Source organism: Microtus ochrogaster, chromosome 8, assembly GCF_000317375.1.
Source record: "Microtus ochrogaster isolate Prairie Vole_2 chromosome 8, MicOch1.0, whole genome shotgun sequence".
Taxonomy (NCBI): Eukaryota; Metazoa; Chordata; class Mammalia; order Rodentia; family Cricetidae; genus Microtus; species Microtus ochrogaster.
The window spans coordinates 84184766-84204639 of NC_022015.1; the positions used below are offsets into that span (position 1 = coordinate 84184766).

Consider the following 19874-nt stretch of genomic DNA (forward strand, 5'->3'; position numbering starts at 1 on the left):
CCCCGCGAGTCCCCGCCGAGCCCCCCGCGAGTCCCCGCCGAGCCCCCCGCGAGTCCCCCGCCGAGCCCCGGACGCCCCTCGACCACTCACCGTCCGTCGCCCGGCTCGGGCCGCACCCTAACGAGGCCGATGAAGCTCCGGCTCCGGGGCCAGAGTCTCCATGGCGGGGTCCCGCGGACACGGGGTGAGCAAGGAAGTTAGGCGTGGAGATCGCGGCCGACCGCTGCCTCTCAGCCCAGGGTTCCCCCCAAAACACCCCCGAGGAGCTGACACATCAACAAAGATGGCGGCGACGCCGAAGCCGGCGCGGCTACAGCTGAGGGGGCGGGGTTCCTGGGAGGAGCCAATCGGCGCGGCGCGGGCAGCGTGACGCTAGGTACCTGGGGGTGGGCGTGGCTTTCCCTCCTGTCCCGGGGCTCCTAGAGACCTTTCCGCGTACCTCGTACCTACGCCTGCCCTTGCAAGAGCTTCCGTGCCCTTCCCTCTCCAAGCCCGTGGCTTTGTGTCGGTAGGAAGGACTCTTGCCATCTTCCCTCCTCACCCTTTGGCCGGTCACGTAGTGAGTCAGTGGCATAAAGTAATAAAAAGAGAACCGAGATGTGGCTTCCCGGTTGTGAAGGGGCAAACTTTGCACTGGACGTGAGTGAGCCAAGTTGGCAGGAGCAACCTACCTGTGAGTGAGAGATCTCGGCAGCTGTTGCATGACACCCTTGACTTGGAATCTTCACCCGATACCATCGTTTACTAATAACCTGTTAATGCATATGTCTCTTTGGGGAGGACCTAGGGCTCCTGGCTGAGTGTCCCAGAAGGTTGCTTGGCTGCAAGAAGGGTGTTAATTATAGACCAAGCCCAGTTTGGGGAAGGAAGGAAAGCGAGCAGTTTCAGTCTGTAGGTTTTGCAAACCACCTCTGCCAAAGAAAAGATGTTTTAAAGTATAGGACCGTGTAGACATAAATCGTGAGTGAAAATTAAGACTCGTCTTCAATGGCAAGTTTGAAAAGCATAACTTAACTCCTGTTAAACTACTTTCATAATTGCTGGGGAGGAAAAAATGCAACGCCAGTGTCTTTTTGATAAGAAAATGACGCCTCCCTCTGTAAATGACGCTAATGTTACAGCACATTTTGCAATGAAGATGCCAATGACAGATTGTTGGGTTGAGTAGGGAGTCGTGGCTTACACCTGTTATCCAGACACTGGGAAGGTGGAGTGGAAGCCCTTTGAGCTTTACCTCCTGGAGTCCCTGTCTCTAAATACATACTTGCATGCATACATACATGCATAGGAAAAGAATTGTTTGGCTTTAAAAACAAATTGGGTGAACATTACTAGTGAGGTGTGTTATTACAAAGCGAAAGAAGAGTGGATACCATTTCTGTGCTCACATTGTCAGGAGAAACGCTAGCGTAATTTTTGAAATGTATTTCTGATTTTATAACTAGTAATAAAACACATCGAGTATGCTTGGGGAGCTAATTTGTCTTAACCATAAAAGAAAAGAAATGATGATGTAAAACCAGAGGAATGAGATAGAAATATTGCAGTCTTATATTTGGATTTAGAAATACCCCAAATGAAACTGGTTTTTTGTTTGTTTTTTGAAGAAGTCAGGGTTGCCACATTAGCCTAGCATGGACAAGGCCTGGAATTTAGTCCTTGGATGTGAAAGTGTCTACCGAAAAGAACAGCCTAAAGAACTGCCCTGCTTTCCAGATCTCTGTTTCCCACCAAATGTGCCTTGTTTGAAAAGTTACAAGGCCTGACTCCAAGTTTGGGGCAAGAAATGTGTAACAGTAATGACTTCTCCCACGGCACACCATGTAGAAAGGGAAAACTTTATAGGGGAGAAATGTAATAAATACTACATCAGCTATATGATCAAACCTGCTACCATGATCATAAATCACATTCATAAAATGTGTATTTGATATCTGTCGGTTTTCGTCAACCTGTGCAGCTCTTGTCTGCTGGACCTGGGATCTGAGACCTGAAAGAATGGAACAGACAGCAATCTAAAGTTGTAACAACTGTTGGGGAAGATTATTTTCAGGTGTGTGATTTTGGTTACGCTGCATCTGTTCAACTCTGTGGAGCTGTGTTACGGTGCCTGTCTAAAACACCTGATGGTCCTAATAAAGAGATGAACGGCCAGTGGTGAGGCAGGAGCAAGGATAGGCAGGGCTGGCAGACAGGATAAATAGAAGGAGAAATCTGAGGACAGCAAGGTGCAAAGGAGAGAGAGCAAGGAGAGTCGGGCACCAGGGACCAGCCACCTAGCTACACAACAAACCATGGAGAAAGAAGTAAACGATAGTGCACAGAAACAGAAAGATAAAAGTCCAGAGGCAAGAGGTAGCTGGGTTAATTTAGGTTAGAAAAACTGGCAAGAAACAAGTCAAGCTAAGGCTGGGCATTCATAACTAAGAATAAACCTCGGTGTATGATTTATTTGAGAGCTGATAGTGGGCCCCTCAAAAAGCCAACAGTAAAAAAATCACACAACAGACAACCTTCCTTTTGGCTGCAGTGCACTTCTATACGCAAACGTAACAGAGCAGTGGTCTGAGGAAGGCTGTTCGCATTCAGAGAAGGATGATCAGAAAAACCTGTAAATAAATGACTGAACAGCCCTTTCTCAGAACTCTCTCAGGACAGGCCATTTGAACACAATGCCTGGCCCGTACTGTAGATTCTATCTGGGAAAACACGAAAGCAAGGCAGAGGCCATATCCAGAGCTGGGGTGCGCTGACCAGACTGGGTTCCACAGCTATGTTATAGTGTCCAACAAGAACAAACATGCCTTATAAATTGAATGTGAATGTCTAACACAGGAGGCACAAAATCACGTCCCAGAATAATCCAGGGAACAAAGTGCAGCTGAGGTAAAGCCCTCTGCCTTTGTTCTTGGAGCCTCTCTCACAGCTCCCCAAGGCACTGTTCACCATGCCTCAGTCTCTTGACCGTGTCCGACAGCTATCCTACAATAAAAATGTCACTTTGCCTCCATGGTCTTCCAGACAACTCATACTCTCTCCCGATCATGAGAACTTGTCGGAGCCCAATCCAGCATACATCAGATGGGGGTTCCCTGAGAGGGGATGCCGGGGCTGAGGAAATGTTCGATCAAGAGAAATGAAGACAGAAACATAGGATAGACTGGGAGGACCGAGGCCAGTACCAAACAGCCCCAAGTATATTCCTCAGCCAGCATATATACTAAATACAGCCAAAAGGCAGAACAAAGAGGCGTACAGTCAGCTGACCACCTCCCTGCACTGTCCTTGGGAGGCAGCTCCAGCAGGTGCATTATCTTCTTCAGCTAAGCAGCCTCTAATCTGTTACTAGGAGTGCCTCTGGCTGGAGTACACCAGCCCAAATCTTAATAGAAACCATGTGCTCTTTCATCTGGGCAAAAAAAATGCTCTTTCTGTGGCCTAACGCAGACGTTACTCACAGCCCTCACGGTTACTGGAAGAAGCAGAGCAGGCAAGCTTGAACTCAAATGACTTCTTTAAGTCAGAATGACTCCAGATGGAAACTGAGTCACACGTGGGCTCCCACAAGACAAACTTGAGACCAGACAGACTTCATGATCATGGGGCATGCTTCCAAAAGCCTGCTCGCTACTCCCAGAAGCTGCCAGTCTGGAGAGAGCTGATGGAAAGATAACTAACGGAATGTTGGGTTCTGGCTCAGAGCATGGATAGAAGCAAGGCAGGGATTTGAATAGATTATGGGCCTCGGTTGATGTCAATGGGTCCTTAAAAGGGAAGACCTTATCCCACTAACACGGTCCTAGCAGGAGAAACTGGATGTGACTTCATCATGAAAACCCTCTTCTTTTTCATTCTGTAAGGGTAAAACTATCCTAAAAGTAATCTATTAAAGATGAAAAGGGCAATGTCAGGTATGGCAGCTGAATAAAAAATAAATAAAAAAGGAAAGACATGACTGCTCCTAGGTTTGGTGGAGACGGGTTTCTTGTTTTTGTTTGTTTTGTTGTTTGATTTGAGGGAGGGCACAGCCAGTGGCAGAGGCGTCTAGGAGAGTCCAGAGTGAACATGACCCTGAGTGGGGACCTTGTGAGGGAAGGGGATGGGGGTGAGGGGGAGCCAGGAAATCAGGAGAGTACAGGGTAGGCAAAAGACCGGGTGACCGAAATGATTGGATTACATAGGGAAGGGCAGCCCAGCCCCTAGGCTGTAGAAATTTAGGGTAGAGAATGGGGTATGCTAGGCATACCCGAAGGGAATGAGGGATATTGGGAGAACCTGGCGGTCAGGTCCAATTTGATATGTTAAATAGGTATCTCAGTCATTTGTTCAGGGTTTGGGACCTAACAATAGCCCATGCCTTTAAACTCGGCATTCCAGCGACAGTAGTGTGGATAGCTCTGAGTTCATGGCCAGCCTGGTCATCATAGTGCCAGAAGAAGGCGAATCATTGGTGACTTCAGGGACAGCGGGGTCAACATAGCAAACAACAGGCCAGTCAGGGCTTACATAGTGAGACACGGTCTCAAAAAACAAAACAAGGGAACTGACTCCCAAAAGTTGTCCCCTCACTTCCACATATGTGCCATGGCACAAAATAAAAAAAAAAAGGAAAAAGAGTAAAGTAATAAATCTGGGAATTCCTCTTAAATATTCAAGAAGTGGCCAGGCTAAAAATGCAAACAAGATTGACAACGAATCCTCTTGAAAGTGGATGACAGGCTCATCGAAATGCTGTTCTTCTGAATTTGTTAGTAAAGTTCCATTCCCTCCCCCGCAAAAAGCGAGCCTTCAGTTGGGCGCCTTGGGGCTGGTGTGTTTAGTTTCCCAGTAGAGACAGGCGCAAAGGAGTAGGCTGGAAAACGGAAAGACCCTCACAAAGCTAAAATGCCAACCCCAGTGACTCAGGGCAGCCTTTTCTCTCGAAATTTGCCCCGGGGACTCCGGGGACACCTTTCTAGAGAAAGCTAGAAGAGTCTCGGGTGCTTGAGCCTGCACCACCACGAGCACCTGCTTCCAATCAGAGCCCTGGGCGCGTGGGCGTGGGCTGCGCAGGCGCAGGGCCAGGCACGAGGGCGGCCTTGGGTCGCCAAAGTGAGGTGAGTGCGTGCGTAGGTGCGTGCGGGTGGAGCTTCTAGCCCTCGCTCGGGCTGTGGCAAACGCCAGCACCACCATGCTTCAGAGACAGGTCGGGGTCAGAGGCCCTTTCGGCCCTTTCCAGGGCAGGAGGCCTGGGCACCAGGGTGCAGGACGCGGCGTCAAGATGGGCCTCGGGCTTGGGTCGTTGGGAGCCGGAAGTTGGCAGCTGGACGTTGAGGTCGGGCGTTAAGTCGGGCGGGCGTTGAGCGGGCACAGGACCTGTTCATGGGGAGAGGCTGGAAGGGCAGAGGCGACCCTCGGGCCTAGCTGAGAGGTTTGGGTGTGGGTGGATCCTGTCTGGGTTAGAGGGAGCCAGGGCCTGGGAACTGGGGTGTGAGCAGAGCAGGCTTGGAAACAGCCCTGTGCCAAAAGCTGTTTGGGTAGCGTTTTTTTTTTTTTTTTTTTTTTTTTTTTTTTTTTTTTTGCCCCCCAAAGACTCATGGATTCAGTGCTTTGGTTGAAGCCGCAGCTGGAATGCTATTAGGACTGCTTAGATCCTTTGCCTAAACCCTCTTGCCTCCTGTAGCAGCTGCAGGGCTATCAGGTTATAAGTGAGGGCCTTTGCTGGCCTAATAGGCATGATGACGCACCCGCTGTGTATCAGACATCTTGGCACTAGACTTTTCTAGGGCCCCAGCTGTAAGTAAGTTTCTCCTACTGAGCCTCCGGAGTTAAAGCAACTCTGGTGTCTTTATTTCCCCAACATCGCGGGAACTGCTTAATTAGGTATCTGACCCGGATTCTCAATTGGATCCTGGGCTCTAGTAGGGTACGGTGGGTGGAGGGGTGACAGGTTGTTCAGCTTTAGGTCACTTATGTTTAGAAGTGAAAAAATATACCATATTTCCGAGATTACTTGTGTTTTAAACGTGCAAACTCCCCTGGGCATGGTAGGTTACCAGCACTGGGGTGGAGACAGAAGGATGGCAAGTTTAATGCTAGCAAGCAAAATGTTGCAAACGCCATCCTCGTGGCACACAGAAAGGTTGGAGGAGTGTGTATCTGTGCTGGAGTGGTTGCTCTCTGTGTGCGTGTGTGTCCTTATCCTAAATGAGTTGTTTGCTGTTCTCTGTAGGGAGGAGGGTGTTGGAAAGCAGCCTTCTTTGACCTGGGTGATTGAGATCCCCTCTCATGTCTAATCCTTATGATTAGTGTTGAGAAAGTTATCAGAGTCATTGAAACCTAGAAAGATGAAATGATTTGAGCAAACTAGTATTACTTAATGAGGAAGGCTGGGCTTGCATCTGATTTCAGAGCTCTTTGGAGCCATTGAATTTTGCAGCTCTAAAACAAGCTTTCCTTTTGCAAAGGATGTCTCTCCTGAAATGCACAGGGCCACCAGGAAGGCAAGAGCAAGTTTGGGAGGAGAAAAAGTCTCTAGTCTGGGCTGGGGTGCCTGGGGCAGTGTTTGCGGGCACTCACAGCATAGGTTACACTGGTGTATGCTAAGGTGAAGACCACTGAAGTACTGTGCTTGGAAGTCTATCAGAAATACCGCGGGCCATCTGCTTATTTGAATCTGGATTAGTGTTTTAGATGCTGCATGTTCATAAAACTTTTTCTGTTGCTGGATTGTATTCATGGTCTCCAAGTCCATTATCTTTTATGTATTGTCAGGATTGTATTAAACTACATCTAATTTAAAACAAATGAAATAGGAGTTTGAGGACTCAAGCATTTTTCTGTCGTCTGTTTGTTCAAAGCCACTGTAAATGACATTTAGTTTCTGGCTTCTCCCTTTGAAGATTTTGGAGAAAAGGCAGTTCGACCTGCACGGCACAGCCACTCTACTGTACTCCAGGGGCTTCCGTCTAGGCCATGAGTACAGGTGACAGGAAAACCAGCCAGCAGTGTCCTACAGCTGTGCCTCCCGGGCCTGTGGAGACACCGAAACATGGAAACTTGCAGCAAGTCTCGCATTTTCAGAGGAATATACACACATAGGTCCTTGAAAGAAATTCATTTTTTTCAGTTTATGAAGCTCAGCTGGAATGCTTAAGAAAACCAGCGAGCTTGGCGGTCAGCTGAGAGGAGTTGAGAAAGATGACCAGGCAGGTGGGGGAGTCAGGGCTCTTGGGTAAAGGGGAACTTCGTGATGCTCGAGTTGGCAAGGCATAAGACAGAGTGACAACCCGACTGAAGCAGTAGACCGTATCCCTCTCCACTGGGAACGGGGAGGCTTCCCACAGGAAGTGGTGATTTCCGTTGTGAAAGGTCTTTCTGTTCCTGGTACTTCAGAGTAAGGAATGGTGTGGATCTCTGAGACATGCTTTTCCTACCCTTGAGTTGGTGTAAGTGGATCTGCCAAGCCTGGACTTTATAATTATAGAGACATGTTTATGTACTACTGTAGGCAAGACTTCGATAGCAACGTAAACTCTGCTGGGTGTTGTTTATAGGAATTATCTGATATATAATGTTTGAAAGAAGTCACCTGGACTTACTCTGCTTTCACAATTCAATTCACCTCTTGAATGTATTTCTTTCCCCAGACTTCAGTGAATGTTGAATTGCCATCTAATATGATTCCACGAAGTAATTTGGAAGCCTCTACTTGTAAAATGGCAGAGCCATTTAATTTTGAGAAAAAGGAAAGCAAGCTTCCACCACAGGATTTACTAAGAAGCCCTGTAGCACAGCATAACCACCCCAACTTCAGACTGAAAAGCCCAGAGAGTGGAAATAAAAATAACAGTTTCTTGCTTTGTGAGCAAAGCAAACAGTATTTAGCTCGTCAGGAAGACAATTCGGTGGTCTCTTCAAACCCTGCTGGTATCAATGGAGAAGTAGGTGGGTCCAAAGGAGACAGGAAGACAGTACCCACAGGTGAGTGCAAATTCCAAGTAGTGTCCTTGGCTTCGTTAAACACAGAAAAGATTTCACAGGAGGGAATGGCTACAGATGATCCTCAGGGATGTGGAGAGATTGACTCATGCTGGTTTGGAATGGGAATCATGAAGTTGACTTAAAATTACCTTGCACAAAGTAGCCCTCAGATATGTAGTTAGGATGTTAATAGTTTCACGTGATTTGCTTTGAGCTTGCTCTTTAAGGAGAGGAGGGCCTAGTAGGATTTAATTTCTTAGTGTATGAGGTATGATCTTTCAGTGCTGTGCTAATCCAGTCCAGTGTGGCTCTTAAATCTAAACTAAGGATGTGCAAATTGCATTCACCTCATAGCGCACCAGCCTGGGCTAATGGTCCTTGAATTTTTCATTGCCATAAACTAATAAAACCCAGAAATGCCAGCTCTGTGAAAAAAAAAAAAGAAAAAGAAAAAAAAAACTTCTATGGAACAGTGAAAATTACCATGTTTGTGTAGAAGTGTCTTTTTTTTTTTTTTGTAGTTTGTACAAGGAAAGAAGGCTTGTTCTCAGTTTCCAGTGAGGGATGGAAAGCCTAGGACTGTGACCTGAAAGGGATGTCAGACCTCCTTCAGACTTAGCTGTTTGCCAAACGTTTTCTCAAAATTAGAGATTAGAGTTTGTTACTACAAGGGAACAGAAAATATTTTACACCAAGTTAAAAAAATGTTTAGGTAAATTACAATCTCAGGAACATGTACTTGCACTCAAGCTTCATGCATGTTGATATTGACATTGGGCATGAACATCTGACATGTTCACACGTCAACTTCTGACAACTCTTGGAAAGTTAGTAAGCCAGTGTTCTCCAATGGCAACAGGCCACAGATGTGTGAGCTGAAACCACTGGTTCTAATGCAACTGTAGAAGTTACTGACGTGGTCTGGGGTTCCACACTGTATTAACATAACACTTTAAATTATTTTTATCTAACATTCTGAATATGGTTTCCCCTCTTCTAACTCCTCCTAGATCCTCCCACCTACCCAACTCCACACTTCTTTGTCTTACCTCTTTAGAAAAGAGGTAAATGAGATTTTTAAAAAAGAAAAAGCACAAAAAACACACAAAACTCAAAAAAACCCACAAAATCAGAAACCATAAAGTACAAGCAAAAGATTAGTAAGACAAACACACACACACACACACACACACACGCAGCAGCAGCAGCAGGAAAAAACATCTACACACGCACACACACCAGAGAACTCACTTTGTGTTGACATTGACTGCTAGGCAATAGGCATGGGGCTGCCCTTGCATGTGGTTAGTTATCCAGTCAGGTCCTTTGTAAATAGGTGTCAGTTGCAGGTAGCTTCCTGGTTAGGGATGGAGGATCCAGTTCACTTCCCATCTTGGTGCTGAGACCCCCATCCACTTGGACTTGGGCAGGCCTGGTAAATGTTGCCACAATCTCTGAGTTCGTGTGTCAGCCTGCTATGACTTGGAAGACAATGCTTCCTTGGGGTCTCCCCTCTGACTCTTAGAATCTTTTCACTTCCTCTTCCTTATAGATCTGAGCCCCAAGGAGAGGAGTTTGATAAAGACATCCATTTAGGACCCAGTGTTTCAAAGCCTCTGCAAGTTGCCAGTTGTGGGGTGCTCTGTTAGTACACACCCACTGTACAGGGCTTCTTTGGTGGTGGCTGAGTGAGACACTGGTCTGTAGGTGTAGCAGAATGTTGAGTCATTTTATTGCTGTGCTTCTTCAGCATAACAATAAAATAGTAGAACAATTTCCCCCCAGGTCCATGGGCTTTTGAGGTTCTTGGCCACCCCAGCAGTGTCAAGCATGGGCTCCATTTCTTGGGGTGGGCTTGTATCCAATCAGAGTAGTTAGCTGGTTATTCTCACAATGTATCACATCAGGGTTTTCAGCTGACTGGCTTGCCTTCCCCTGTGGTAATGGGCAGAGGAACACTAGTGAGTAGGGTGAAGGCTGTAGTTTGGCACCAGCTTGACTTGTAAGTGCTCGGTGATGTGTAAGTGTTCAGTAGTAGGGTTTTACCATCTGTAGAGCATAGCCAGTAACGTTGGCAGTACCCTGAAATGTCTGGAGTGGAGTACCTTTGGCCAACCAGTCAACTAGATGGGATCCATACCTGGCATTGGAGGAGGAGGTTTCACTGCTGGGGAACGTTGGGGCATTTCCTCCCTGTTATTTTTTCAGTTTCTTTCATATGTGTGTATATTTTAAGAGGCTTTGACAGTAGTAGGTTTCCATCCAACCCCTCAAATGGCCCTTAATGTTAGTCACTCACCTTTACTCCCTACTCAATCCTCCTGTGTATTAGCACCAGCTCTTAATTTGCCACTTGAGTGTTGATGCTGTTAGAGGAAAAGCATTGTTATCTGAGAAGATCACTTGATGCTCCTTTCCTTCTGTAAGGTTGGATTTTTCTGAGCTACATAGGAACAACATGTCACGGTGACTGCATGTAGAGGAGCGACTTATAGGAATCCAGCTGACGTATTAGGTCATTCGTTTAAAAACTGCAACATTGTGGAGTTGGAAAGGTGTAAGAATGCCTACTTTCTGACTGGAGAAAAGTTCAGTGGGAGAAGCAGTAGTCAAGAAATGATGCGCACACCTGTGGTTCTAGCACATGCTTATTTTCTGCCCGCAAAAAGATGTTGTTTCCATTTTTTGTAGCGTAGCTGGGAGGTTGTTAGGGAGAGAGTTGCTGTTTGGGCCTCACTGAGTTATACTGTTTTACATTATCAAAAGTGAAAACTATTTGACATTTACTGGGAATTGTGTTCTCCCTCTCCTAGGGAACCCAGTGTCACCATTAAGTCTTGGAAACAATTCACCACCCAAGCAAGTAAAAACTGTAAGTTTCTTTTTTCCATCCTGACATTTTTGGACTGTACTCCTAAAGAGGCATTTCTTTTTTTCTTAGGGTCCAAGGTCAAGTTTGCTTTTCTCTAACCTAGAACCTTTCTTAGGGAAAATTCCTTTTTCTTTTTCCAGGTAACTGTAGATTCACATGCAGACAGGAGTTAGAGTGAGGTTCTGTGTAACCTTTATCTGGTGACCCCAGGGTCACAGCCTGCACTGAGAGACACCATTGCTATCATCGCAGGGCCCCTTACATGCCTTTCTGTGGTGGTCTCCAGAGGCCCCACCTGTTGTAGAAGGCTGCTTGTTGGTCCTGGCCGCCCAGAACCAAAATAATCACATAGAAACTGTATTAATTAACCAATGGCATTTACAGCATATGGAGGGGAATCCCGCATCACCTTCTCTTTTCTTTTTAAATAAAAAAGGAAGGTTTAAATTTAACATAGTAAAATTACATAAAACAGTTATCAAGCAAAAATTAGTTAAATATATTTTATATATTTTATTTTTCATCATAACTAAGGAAAACTATAATTATATATTCTTCAACTCCATCAAAGACTCCAGAAGGGTATACTATTACCTAAGTAAACATAAAGTACATATAAGCAACTTCTAAAACTCTAGAAGTGAGAGCGACATCTTGCCTGGACAGTCACCCAAAGGTCTTCTGTATTGTTGGGGCATCCAATATTTAGCCCACAGGCCCATAGTATCCAGTAGACTTTTCCATGAAGCAGGAAATTTCAAAGATAGGTCCTCCTCTATTGGCAGTTTGCCAGTCACTTTCTTCTGTGTCCTGCAGAATCTCTGGCAGACTCATTCATGAAGCAGGAATCCCAAAGGATTATCTCACCTTTAGGCAAGCTCAGCAGTCATTTCTGTGTGGGTCCTGCATGTCCAGTTCATACAGCATAGCATCAAGCAGTCCAGGCAAGAGCAGTTTCTTGCCCAAATGGATAGCAAACTCCTAAAGGAGTTTCTTCGATGCCCATCCTCCTCTTGAAGCAATTGGTGCTGCTCGGAGCAGATGTGTCTCACTGTCATGAAAAGTCCTAAATTCTTAAATCTTTAAACGCTATATTCTGACGGTCTCTGAAATATTTGAAGATTACCTATTTAACTGAAATATATCTCTATATATCTAGAAAACCTAACTAACATGACTACAAGCTTGACTATTATAGATAATTATCTATTAACCTATACTTCTTAATTATACATTACATTTTTAGATGAGCTACACAAAAACAATACCTCAATCAAGAGCAGAAATATACATATAACAGAATTGAGCTAAAATTTGCATCAATAAACCAAGATCCACACCAATACAAATCTCTATAGCATATGCCCCCTTATATTGTCTATAAATGTTTACATTTTTGGGAATATGGGTGTAGTTATCTCCAAACTGCTTCCTGCTTTTTGTTGGGTGAAGTATTTTGGGGGGTATACATGATGACCTTTCAGGGGTCTTGATTAGTCTAGAATTAATCCACAGGTTCTCATCTTCTGTGGAAACAAAAGAACCACCCCTTTTCCAAAGCAACAAATTCTTAGACCCAAATTTTGAACTCAAGAAACCTTTAAAATATATATGTTGGTATATATGTTGGCTTAGCTTAGCAATCCATACAATGAAGTGTCTCTCTGTACTTGGCTCCTTCATAGTCAAAAAATTCAAAGAAAACACAATAATATACATAATCTGGACTCTGTGAATTCTCCACCTTTACATGGCTTATTTTTCTTACTCTATTACTTTTACTCCTTTAATCTATGGCTGTCTGTGCTCTTTTATATTAACATTTACTGTCTTCTCTCTCCCAAGCCTGTGTACATTTTTTAAACACACTGTGAATCATTTAGAGGTCTTTTATGTCTGAATCTGTCCTATTGTGTATCTGTAATTCTTATATGTCCAGGAGTGCTTCTTAAAAGGCTCAGCACTTCTAAGAGTGCTTTGCCCTTGGTTCTGCCCAGTCTGACATGGTGGAGCTCCATTCTCTGCCTCTGAGACTGTTGGGTGGGAGTCGTCCTTACCACCTCAACTCTGGTAACCAGTTGGCCCATCCTGCCACCAGGTGACTTGCTGCATGCTGCTCTCAAACCCCATTCAAGTGCTCGGCCTCCTGAAAGAGCCAGAGTTCACACTGGCAGCACAGCCCAGAAAGCTGCCCTTTCTAAACTGTGTGGCTTTTTTTTTTCCTGCTACCGTTGAATCAGGAAAACCCCTCTTAAAGGAGCCCCAGTGTTAAGCTGTGCCTAACTCGGGTGGTTTGGTTTGGTTTTTTTTTTTTTTCTGCCTAGAATTTCTTCCCAAACACTCTCGGGTTTTAAGTGGATTTTAGTCGTAGTCAACCATGTTGGCGTGCCAATTTGTTGTGGGAGGCTGTCTGTTTTTCCTGGCAGCCCAGAACAAAAATAACCACACAGAAACTGTATTAATTAAATCACTGCTTGGCCCATTAGCTCTAACTTCTTATTGGCTAACTCTTATTAATTTAACCCATTTCTAGTAATCTGTGTATTGCCATGTGGCTGTGGCTTACCGGGTCAAGTTCTGTCCGGCTCCCTTGGCTTCTCTCTTACTCTGCCTTCTTTCTCCCCACTTTGCGTTTAGTCTGCCCCCATCTACCCTCCCCCCGCTGCCTAGCTCTTTTTGCCCTGCTCTGCTATAGGCTCAAAGCAGTTTCTTTATTAACCAATGGTATTCATAGCATACAGACAGGAATCCCACATCACCTGCCCCTCCTTCAACCCTGGCTATCCGAGTTCTATAGTCATTTTGAGAATGTTTTCTCCAAGGAATTCTACTACAGGTTTTTCTCTCTCTGGGTAATTCTTTGGCGATTGGGCTGGATTTTAGTATTTTATCTGGTGAAAAGTCAGTGTACAATATGCATTGGAGAAATGTTTATCTCTTTTCCATTTTCTATTTGGATAATTTATGTTTTTTAACTTAAGTTTTAAAAACTGTTTTTATGCTTCAGAATCCAAGTGTGTGTGTGTGTGTGTGTGTGTGTGTGTGTGTGTGTGTGTGTGTGTGTGTGTGTTGGGTGCAAACTCTTTGCTACTGTAGATAACTTAGGCATGTTCCTCTCGAGAACATTTCATGGTTTTATATTTTAATCCCTTCTGACTCAGTTTGCTTAATGAGCTTGGCTTGTGTCACTCTGTCTTGTTTGGAGGTGTTCTGTTGTCCTGCTGCTCTTCGTGGGAAGGCTAGCTTTTCTTGGTTGTCTGCAAATTAGTGAAGTCAGTTGAGGATGTTTTTGAAGTTATAGATGCCATAGAGAATCTGTGTTCATTGCTTTCCACTTGTTCTCTGTTCTCCTGCTGGGACCATGGTCACATAGACAGATAAGTCCTGAATTGCATTGATACTTCAACTTTATTTTGCTTTTCAAGATTCTAAGTTTCTTTGCCTTTAAATAGACTGATTAGAATACTCTCATTCCCATATCTACAAAGTAATACTGCTCTGATTTGCCAAGATAGCATTAAATGTATCATCTGATGGAGTTAGACACCTCTTCTGTACTGAATCTTCTGACCCACAGATGTGTGTGTCCATTTGTAGTCTTTGATTTCTTTAGTTTTGCTGGTTTCAGCTTCTGTGTGTTAAATCTTGAGTTAGATTTATGCTGAGGAATGTTTGAGTCAATTTATTTGTTCTTGAGCTCATTGCTAAGAAGCAGAAATGACAGAACTTTCTACTTCATCTTGTCTTTGCTGAAGTCATCTATTCTAGGAATCAAATGTATTTACTGTAGTGATTAATACAGTGACAGATATTTTAGTCTGTTATTTTTGTGGATTACATTAATCTCTTGATGTGGGATTTCCCTCTGTATGCTGTGATCACCATAGATAAATAAAGGCACTGCTTTGGGCCAATAGCAGAGCTATAGGGGAACAGAGCTAGGTGGGGAAAACTATGCTGAATGCTGGGAGAAAGAAGGCGGAGTCAGAGAAAAGCCATGGAGCTGCCAGAGGAGACAGATGTGCTGAAACTTTGCTGGTAGATAATGCACAGATTAATGGAGATGGGTTAAACTAAGATGTAAGAGTTAGCCAATAAGAAGCTAGAGCTAATGGGCCAAGCAGTGATTTAAAAAATACAGTTTCTATGTGATTATTTGGAGGCTAAGTGGCCAGGAACTAACTAGTGACCTCCTTACTACAATTAAGATATTGTAACATGTGGTTATGGAATATTAACTTTTTACTCTTTGGTTGATACCAATGAAATATTGACCTCGATAAAAAGAAAGATGTTTGCTTCTGTTTCCTCAAAATGAAGCTGTACATTATTTTTGTTACTGAAATATTTGGTAGAATTCCCTAGTGAAATTAGCTTGGATTTTGTCATTTCTTTTGGGGGTCTTAAAACGGTGATAGAATTTTATTAATATTTATAACTCTGTTCAAATTACTTCATGTTCTTGGTTTATAAATGTTTAAAATTGGCCCTGCTACTTGTCTAATCAATGCTTATGTATGCTGAGTCTAGTCTTCCCAGGATTGGCTGTGCGATGCTTGCAGGATGTGTAGTCCAGTTGTCGTTCACTTTATTGCCGCCTTTGGAGACATCAGCTTGTTGACTTGGGGCTTTTGCTCTCGGTTTTTCTCTCAGTGGAGCTTCAAAGTGTCCCATAACTTTTGATAACCTGTATTTCTTTTTCTGTCCAGTATGCCTTAACTTGTCCTCTGAGACGCACACATTATTAAGAGTGTTTTTGAGTGTCCAAGTGTTTGGCATGATAAACTTAGTGCCTTCTGAGCACTTGTTCCCAGCTGGAGTGTGTTGTGTGGCTTCTGTTCAGCCATCCTTTCTTAGCTGCGTGCCTCTTTTCTTGTGCTGGAGATGGAAGGAAGCTGGCTCTCATGAATGTGTGCGCAGAAGACACACACTATTGAGCTGTGTCCCTTCCCTTATTCTCAAGTTGTAGTTTGATTTAAAGCAGGTTTCAGGCTTGCTGCTAGTGCTTGCTTAGCACATGAAGAGAAGGCATGTCTGCCCTTGTTTGTTCATCCGGGCAGGGCCTGCTGACTGATGTGATGCTGAGTTTTGATTCTTGCTCTTTTTCTGTCTAGTCCATCAGTTGTTGAGAGAGAACATTTAAATCTCACTGACGGCCTTTCTCTTCTCAGTTTTGCTTCGTATTGAGGAGCTCTGCTGTTGACCCCATACAAACCTAGGGCTATGTGAGGTCATCTTGTGGACTGACCATTTGATCATATCCATCCTCTGTGGAAATTATCTCTTTTGTAATGTAATCTTTTATCTGATAGTAATAGATTGTCCCCTGGTCTCTGTTAATTTATAGTCATGAGGTAATATTCCATCTTTCTACTACTTGAATTTCTTATACAAGATATATTTCAGTGATGCCTCATTTATCCATTTATACATATTGACATCTTACTTCTGCCATTCATGTTTCCCTTACATTCTTGTGGGTTAATTGAATGCTTCATAACGTAGTTTTGATTGGTACATACCTTTGGTTAGTGTAAATTTTATATTATTTCTACACAACTTGTGGGGGGGGGTCATCATTTTACCAGTTGAGAATAATTAGTGTTGTCTATGCTCCCTGTCAGAGTTGACTTTGTGCTTGATTTGTATGCTAAGTTTAGGGTTTCAATTGTTTGTGAAACTCTTACCTACACTGTTAGCAGCAAGGCTGTCCCACGTGTAGTGCTGAGGATACATTGTAACCTTGCTGTTCTTTGTTCTTCCTAGAAGCCCAGCAATAATAATAATAATGTGTCTCCTGGAAAACCAAACAAACCCCGCAAGTCATTTGAGAAAGCCCTGTCTGTAAGTAACGAGTCGCTCTTCAGCTCTCTAGGACCGCCCCTTAGGTCGACCACTTGCCACCGCTGCGGCCTGTTTGGTAAGCACTGGACACACTGACTGTAATGGTGTGTGTAATGTGTGCTCGTCCTCTCCAGCGCCTGTTGCTCTTCCTCCTTCCTGTTCTTCCTGCCTTCTTACTCAGTTATCACATGTCCTGAAGTGCAGACATACATCTTAAGATAGATATCTCTAGTCTCAGAACCTGCTGTCTTGTCCCTTCCCACCATTCTAGTCCCACCCAGACAATTGTGCTACACAGTGTCACATAATAGAATTGCACGGCCTAGGCCCATTTGTTTACGTGTTATTTCATTTAGAATGACTATCAGATTAATCTACGTCCCAGTTATCTGTGTGTGTTGAGAAGCAGTGATTGTATGACTGTTTCATGGTGTTTATGGTGGTTTACAGTTTATGTGCTATGATGAACAGATGCCTGTACACCTTTGTTGTATAGAATGTGGAGTTTTGACAGGTTGTCTGTTCCTGGGAAGAGATGTTGTACTCAGGTCGAGCTTTTGGTTCTGGTGAACAGAGCTCTTAGCCCTTTGTCCCAGGCTGTGGAGGCCTCTGAGTCTCCCCCTGGGAGTGGAAGACGTGAGTCAAAGAGGAACCACAGAGCATTTCCCAGTCGCTTCCATGGCCATGAGTTCTGCTCGCCCAGTGTCTTTGTCGGTGGTGGTGTTGGTCTAGTGAAAGCCTTCCTCGTGGTGGGCGATGTGGCTCCTTGTTCTGGTTTGTAGTCACCTCAGGACCTGACAAATTTCCCATAAGCTTACTGGCTACTTGGAAATTTAGCTTTTTAATTTTTTTCATTTTTAGAGTTGAAGCATTTAAGATCTTTTTGTTTTTTAATTTTAGGTTGTTTTCTTCCACCTGGGGGCTGGTAGGATTTTATTTCAGAGGTGTCCCTGTGTCTCCTGTGTGATGCTTCCCCATTTTGTCTTTAATGTCACACGAGAAATCCTTTCCTGCACCTGCCATGTCCTCCTGCAACCCTGCGCCTCCAGCTCTCATTTCAGTGTGTGTTCCAGGCTCTCCTGAGATGTTTGCGTCTCCAGCTTGAGCCTGCACTCACTTTCACCCTTGTTCTTTCTGCTTTCGAGAGTCTGAAAAGGCCTCCGAAGGCCTGACTTGAGCAGCCCAGGGTCTGCATGGTCTTTCTTGGTGATTATCATTGTGATATCTGATCAACCTCAACTCATCAGTGTTTTGTGTGTATTTCTTTCATTTTAAAAAAAGGTTGGTTTTTGTGTGTGGGGAGGGCATTTTGCCTTTTAAGTGTCTGTTTTCCATGTACACACGTTTCCTGAGGACACCAGAAGAGGGCAGTATATATCCCTTGGAACTGGAGTTCTGTAGAGGGCTGCAAGCCACCACCACGTGGATGAAGGGAATCAAACCTGGGTCCTCGGAAGAGCAGTCATTGCTCATCGTCACACTGAGGTGTCTCTGCAGCCACGCTCTTTAACTGAGACGGACTGTGCTCTTCAGGGTCGCTGAGGTGTTCCCAGTGCAAGCAGACATACTACTGCTCCACAGCCTGTCAGAGGAGGGACTGGTCTTCCCACAGCACCATATGCAGACCGGTGCAGCAGAGGTGAGCACTGCTGCTTCTATTTTCTGGGTCAGTGAGCACATGTTGTTTTGATGGACGGGGATTTAATGAATTAGGCAAGCCCAAGCTATGTACATGCGTGGTGTGATTTCACCACCCCCTGCCAGCCCCGCTTGTGAGTCTGAAGCACTAGCTAGTGCTTAGCAAGGTTTAGAAACTCAATGGATTTTCTATTTTGGATTCATTTTATTATTTTGTGTGTTTGTTTGTACACCACATGTGTGTCTGATGTGCAAGGAAGTAGTGAACTTCCATTTGGGTGCTGTAAATTGAACCTGGGTCCTTTGCAAGAACAAGTGCTCTTAACCACTCAGCCGACTCCAGGCCCTCGAGTGGATTTCTCATGGCTAGAATTTGACAGCACCCACTTGTTGTGTGTGTTCTGGATGGTAGTGTTGCAGCCTCACAGTGCCTCAGGAGGTGTGGCCAAGTTTACAGGGATGCAAGGACTATGTGCATGCTACAGACAAGGACCTGGAAGCCTGGGCTGCTCTAGGCCTTGTCTTTTGAGGTCTTTAGAGGAGATGTGGTGCACACACCCATTGTGGAGCTTTTCCTGGGCATCTCAGGTCTGCTGCTTTCTGCTATCAACATCACTCTCTGCAAGCTTTTGACCTCTTAAATTTTGTTGATTGAGAATTTTAACAAAATTGAGATTTATGACCCCTTTCTTTGAACTGTATATATTAATCAGCTGTCTTATTTCAGTTTGCACAAGCTGGAAGATAATAAATCACCATTTGAAACAAAGACCACTGAAGTGAAAAATGAGGTAGGATTTTTTTTGGCATTAAATTTTAAATAACCCTCTTTTATGAAGAAGACTTAGCAAGCTAAGATACTTTGAACATCTACATCATGCTTGTAGTTATTTCTAAACAAAACAAAACCCCAATAATTCCATACCCAGTGGTGGTGGGATGATGTGGCTGCTTGAGGATTGTTTATTTCTAGTCTTTCCCCAAAATATTCTCCAGACAGTCCTGTGCCTGTTCAGAGTGAGGACGACTGCAGAGCCCGTGCTTTATGGCCCTGCCAGCTCAGGTTCTCTGTCCGTGGGTCTCTCCTGTGTTGTTAGCTCTCCTCCATTTAGGGAACTATCTGGACCACAGCATTTTCACTACCATTGTGTCCTATTCGTATTCATAGAGAATTCTCATTTCTCTGTAGCTGCTGTTACCTTCTACTGAAAAATTTTTTTACAGCAATTTCAAAATATAACAGGTAAACATTTTAACTTTTAAATATTACCAGATATAGTGGCTGCAAACCCAGCACTTGAGAGACTGAGGCAGGAAGACAGCTTTGAGTTCTAGGTTAGCTATGGCTACATAGTTTCAGGCCAGCCTGCATTGTGGAGTGAGTCTATTTCAAACACTGGAATAAATATTCTTAAATGTTGCATGGATTGATCTGTGTAACTACCTGAAGGTTATTTTGCTGTCACTCATGCTCCTGTGTTGGAGCCCTGTGCTGTGTGCCCGCCTGTGGAAGGCGGCTCTGTGCTGTGTGCCCGCCTGTGGAAGGCGGCTCTGTGCT

At 44.4% G+C, this 19874-nt stretch overlaps 2 protein-coding genes across 6 annotated transcripts in view; one reads left to right on the forward strand and one right to left on the reverse strand.

Annotated features, from left to right (window-relative positions):
• Positions 1-297, reverse strand: part of Ccdc186 (coiled-coil domain containing 186) — a 34857-nt gene extending 34560 nt beyond the window's left edge. For 3 of the 5 annotated variants that reach the window (XM_026781223.1, XM_026781222.1, XM_026781221.1), the window contains exon 1: positions 91-293. The gene's annotated coding sequence lies outside the window, so the exon portion shown is untranslated. Of the gene's footprint in view, positions 1-90 lie in introns of all 5 variants that reach the window. The other 2 variants (XM_026781225.1, XM_026781226.1) reach the window with 2 other exon arrangements.
• A 7343-nt stretch (positions 298-7640) lies between these two features.
• Positions 7641-19874, forward strand: part of Tdrd1 (tudor domain containing 1) — a 39795-nt gene continuing 27561 nt past the window's right edge. The window contains exons 1-5 of the mRNA XM_005352526.3: positions 7641-7962; positions 10776-10834; positions 16601-16754; positions 18212-18317; positions 19044-19107. Of these exons, the coding sequence (XP_005352583.1) occupies positions 7659-7962; positions 10776-10834; positions 16601-16754; positions 18212-18317; positions 19044-19107 (687 nt within the window). The 5' untranslated portion in view covers positions 7641-7658. The remainder of the gene's footprint in view (positions 7963-10775; positions 10835-16600; positions 16755-18211; positions 18318-19043; positions 19108-19874) is intronic.